The following is a 4,990-nucleotide window of genomic DNA, read 5'->3' on the forward strand; positions in this document are numbered from 1 at the left end:
CAACTATGTCTCTTAAACTTCTAGTGTAACTTCGGGTAAGTGACTCAACCTCTCTCTATGCCTCAGTTTGCTCATCCACAAGAAGTGGTGATAAGAGTGGTACCCACCACATAGGGTAGCTGTGAAGATACATATAAAGTGCTTGGGGGACTTCCGTGGTGGCGCAGTGGATAAGAATCTGCCTGCCAATGTGGGGGACACGGGTTCGATCCCTGGTCCGGGAAGATCCCACATGCCATGGAGCAACTAAGCCCGGGAGCCACAACTACTGAGCCCGCGTGCCACAACTACTGAAGCCTGCACGCCTAGAGCCCGTGCTCTGCAACAAGCGAAGCCACCACAATAAGCCTGCACACCGCAACGAAGAGTAGCCCCTGCTCGTAGGTCCCACTCGCCGCAACTACAGAAAGCTGGCACGCAGCAACGAAGACCCAACGCAGCCAAAAATAAATTAATCAAAAAAAATAAAGTGCTTGGCATAAGTAAGTGCTCAGTAAGTATAAGCTGTGATTGCTCTTGCAGCCATTTTAATATTATCTTTGGAGAGGCAGTATGTATAGCAGAGTGGTTAAAAACACAGGTCATGAAATCAGATCCCTGGGGTTTGAAACCTGGCTCTGCCACTTACCAGCTATGTGAACCTGGGCAGGCTATGTTACTTCTCTAGCCTTGGTTTCCTAAGAGGCAAGAGGCATATGGTGCTGCAGATCTACCTTGTCAGAGTGTTGGTGAGGATTTAATGTCACTTAAAATATCAAGTGTTCAGGGACTTCCCTGGAGGTCCAGTGGTTAAGACTCTGCCTCCCAATGCAGTGGGCGCAGGTTTGATCCCTGGTCGGGCACAGCCAAAACTTAAAAAATAAATAAATAAATAAATAAATGTTTTAAATATTCACTATTTTAAAAATAAACTGTTTTAAATACTCACTATTTTCAAATAAATGTATTACATAAAATAATATAAATTAGGTGACAATATATTAAAATATCAATTGCATCATATTATATTGCATATTTTATTAACATACGGTGTCATACATTATCTTATAAATAAAATATGAAAGCACTTGAAAGAGTGCCTGGCACAGAGTAGTGCTCAGTAAACAGTTACTAGATTATGAAGACACAGGTGAGACAGATGTGACAGGATCCCAAGGCTTTTTTTTTTTTTCTCTCTCTCTCTAAATCTCCCTTTTAAGAAAGTGTTTATTACGGAAAATTTCAAGCATCACAAAAGAAGAGAGAATAGTGTTATGAAACCCCACTACAGTTACAAATATTTTGCCATTCTTGCTTTCTTTTCCTCTCACTCTTTTTGTTTTGTTTGTGCTGGAAGATTTTAAAGCAAATCCCAGACCTTATTCCTCTAGCAAAGACCTGGGTATGTATTTCTGATAGAGACACCGAGGGGATTCATAGCGGTTTCAGATCTCCCGTTTGACTCCCAAACTCCGACCCTCTCCCCCGTCCCTGACCCGCCTCCCCTCTAGCAGAAGAACCCACGCCCAGCGCAGCTCGCCGCCCAGGCGTGCGGGGTCGTGGTCGCACGCTGGGCGGAGGGTTCCCGGGTTACTGTCCAGCGGTCCCCCACGCTCCGGGTGCTGGTAGGGTCCGAGGGGGTCGTGACATTGCGGGCCTGCCAGCGCGACGAGTACGCCTCCGCGTAGCCTGCGGGGACTCTAACGGAACTGAGGCTGACCTGATACTCCCTGGACATCGGGGTGCCAGCCTAGTCGAAGTGTTCCATGTGGGCTGGACTCTGGGCTTCAACAGCTGGGGAGGCCGCTCCCTCTCCTACCCTCGGACCCGACTCATGTCGGTAGAGGGCGCTACCAGCCCAACTCCCTGCGCTACAGGCTGCGTCTGGGGCCTTACAGCCCACACCATCTCTCACGCCATCTTCTCAGCACCGAGAAGCTTGTTCTGCCGGCTGTGACCCAACACTTCACCGCGTGACCCCGTCCCTCTGCCCGTCCCCAGGGTTGGGACCCTCGACGCACACCTGCTCTGCGGGTGGGAACGCACGGAGCTTCCCGAGATTGTTTTAATAAATAACTGAGGACAAAACATGCCTGTGCCTGTCTTCTCTCTCCCAGTGCCCCCAGCGCCCTGGGGCACACAAGGGCTCCAACCTCTAGCTCTCTCCACTCGCAGGACCCAAGAGTCAGGTCAGGATCCCCTGGTCCCTTCCGACCCCAAACCTAAGAGTCTCAGCGCCTAACGCCCTCCTCCTCCAAGCCCTCAGAAGTACCGTCCTCTAAAGGAAACTGATTTCCTGTGGGGCGGGCCAGTGAACCAGCAGCTCCGCCCCTTACTCACAACATTGTGACGTAGCAGCAGCGACAACCTATGGGACGCGACGGCGCCGCAAAGCTGGGGGCGGGTGGCGGAAGCGTCAGTTGCCGCGGGTTTCACCGCTTCTTGCAACTGTCCTGCCGCGCCACTCGGTGGGGTGTCCGCTGTGTGAGCCCGCGGCCCAGCTGCTACCATGAGCCGGCACAGCCGGCTTCAGAGACAAGTTCTGAGTCTGTACCGCGAGTTGCTGCGCGCCGGGCGCGGAAAGCCGGGCGCCGAGTCGCGGGTGCGGGCCGAGTTCCGACAGCACGCCGGCCTGCCACGCACCGACGTACTGCGCATCGAGTACCTGTACCGCCGCGGACGGCGCCAGCTTCAGCTGCTACGCTCGGGTCATGCCACGGCCATGGGTGCCTTTGTGAGTACGCGGGGCCCGACTGAGGAGTCCCGTGGCGCGGGGGCCCCAGGGACCCCACCTGACGAAGGTGACGGCCCAAGGAGACCGCTGGACAGCATGGGGGCACCGAAGACCGCGCCGGATGGACGGTGACCGTCACCCGGTGGCTCAGGGGAACAGGGGGCCCGCCTGACTGCGTGGGGGGACCGGGGAACTGGCCTGATGGAAGGTGAGAGGTCTTGAGAGACCAGATCGACAGATTGGGGGAATTGAAGAGCCCTCCTGGAGACGTAGGGTGCGATGGCGAGAGATGCCTGACTTTGCCCGATGTATGGTAACGGGTCAAACTTACCCATGAGGGCTTGGGGCAGCCTGGGTCGCCGGCTGGCTGGACTGTCAAGCTGAGAACTACTTACCCGAAGGCCTGGGGAGCCAGGACGCCCCGCTGTTGGACAGAAAGAGACTGACACGCCCTTCCCTAGACCCCGGAGAACATACCACTCCTGGCTCCTCAAGGAGACTCCCTTCTTTGTGGGTAACTATGAGAAGAGCAGACTTTTCTACTGAGGAGTTTGGGAAGATGCCCTGATGGCCGGTGAGAAGCCTGAAATCCCCTTAGAAAAATCTTTCGCCCATTGTGACAAACTAGGATCGGTGAGGAAGCGGGTAGGGACTCTTTCACCCCAGCTAATCAATTAAAGACCCCCTCAATACCTCTACGTGATACTTCTGAGGGGGACTCCCGGTTCCTGCCCCTTTCCCTGCTCAGGACTGTTGGACAAAAAGGCAATAAAATTGGGGATGTGCTTACTTCCCTGTTGATGGTCTTAAAGATTTAATGTTTGGGGGGAGTTTTGAAGAGGCACACACACACACACACACCAACAAGTGACCCTGTGGCAAGGGATGGGTGTGGGGAGCTGTCTCTTCCCCTCTGGAGCCCTCTAGAGTGGCAGATTGGTTGGAGCAGCATAGTTCTCTCTCCTGGGCAGATCCATGGAGGGGACCCAGCCTGGCTTGACCCCAAAGAAGCCCCAGTAGACTCCTTAATGGAGGGTGGTGAGGCAGGAGAGGAATAGTGGAGCTGAGGAGACCTGGCTGGTAACCCCTGAGGTGGTAGTGGGGCCCTCAAACCTGGCTGAGGAGTCCAGCCTCAGCTACAAGCTGGGATTTTTGTTAGCAAGGCCGAGGGGTTGGGGAGGAGAGGTGGACCCAAAGGCCACAGGCATACCTCCTCCCATGGACCTGCCCTAGATATTCTCTGGGGTACTGCATTTTGCAGCCTTCAGCTGTATTTGCACTGATGTCGGTTAAATAAGTGGAAAGCAGTTGAATGCAGTTGAGAGGAGGAGGAGGAGGACCTCAGGAAAGGAGCCCAGACCTCAGATCAAAGGTAGTATGGACAGAAGAGAAACACAGTCTCTGCCCCTATCCCAGTGGGGGAGGCAGGAACCCAAATAGTAATAAAGTTGGGGTGCAATTTAAAGAATTATAAAGTGTTTGCCAGAATGTAGGGATAGGCTTCTAAGCAGGGGGACCAGTGTGGATAAAGGCCTGGAGAGGGCGAGGGGAGAAATGCTGGGGCCTGGAGTGCCCCAGAGCACAGGCTGTGCTGTTCACGCAAGTGGCTTCTACTTCAGCTTTGTCTCTGGTTGGTACTCGGCCTCCACGGCCATGTTCATCTCTGTGCCTCAGTTTCTTTCACCAGGGTGATGCTGTTAATCCTGGCCTGACTCCATTTCGCAGTAAAAGCCAAAGTTTTGAAAGTGGCTTAAGGGGTTAAGTCCTACCCATCCAGCCCCCATTACATCTCCACCTGCATCTCCCTCCTCTTCCTCTTGCTCACTCCTGGCTCCAAGATCTTGAGCCTTAATAAGGCTCCAGGATGGGAGCTTCTGGCAGGGCTGCAGACAATGATCGAGTTCTCACTGGGGCTGGGTATCCTGGTCAGGGAGACATTCACTCGGGTATTACAGAGGAATGGAGTTTGTCTGGTAGAGAGGATGAGGGAGGGGATTGCCTGATTTGAGGGAGGAGGTTGTAGGTGAGTGAGCAGTGATTAAGAGCATGGACCCTGGAACTGGAATGCCTAGGTTTGAATCGCAATTTCAACGCTTACTGATTACGTGATCGGAGGCAAGTGATTTAACCTCTTTGTGCCTCAACACCCTTATCTGCAAAATGGGCATAGTGCCTAATAGTGCCTCCCTCCTGTGGCTGTTACAGTGATACAGTGAATTAAATACATGTGGCGGCAGATGATGATGTCCCAACCCCACTTGTAGCTGCAGAGGAGGG

At 53.4% G+C, this 4,990-nt stretch overlaps 1 protein-coding gene across 1 annotated transcript; it reads left to right on the forward strand.

The window, feature by feature from the left end:
• Positions 1 to 2,414: 2,414 nt before the first annotated feature.
• SDHAF1 (succinate dehydrogenase complex assembly factor 1) lies at positions 2,415 to 4,632 on the forward strand. Its single transcript, XM_068528659.1, has one exon. The coding sequence runs from the start codon at positions 2,489 to 2,491 to the stop codon at positions 2,843 to 2,845; it is 357 nt and encodes a 118-aa protein (XP_068384760.1). The 5' UTR covers positions 2,415 to 2,488; the 3' UTR covers positions 2,846 to 4,632.
• Positions 4,633 to 4,990: the final 358 nt, after the last annotated feature.

The sequence above is a fragment of the Eschrichtius robustus genome, chromosome 19 (genome assembly GCF_028021215.1).
Source record: "Eschrichtius robustus isolate mEscRob2 chromosome 19, mEscRob2.pri, whole genome shotgun sequence".
NCBI lineage: Eukaryota > Metazoa > Chordata > Mammalia > Artiodactyla > Eschrichtiidae > Eschrichtius > Eschrichtius robustus.

Coding starts and splice junctions, on each gene's coding strand:
- SDHAF1 (XM_068528659.1), top strand. CDS start 2,489: ATGAGCCGGCACAGCCGGCTTCAGAGACAAGTTCTGAGTCTGTACCGC.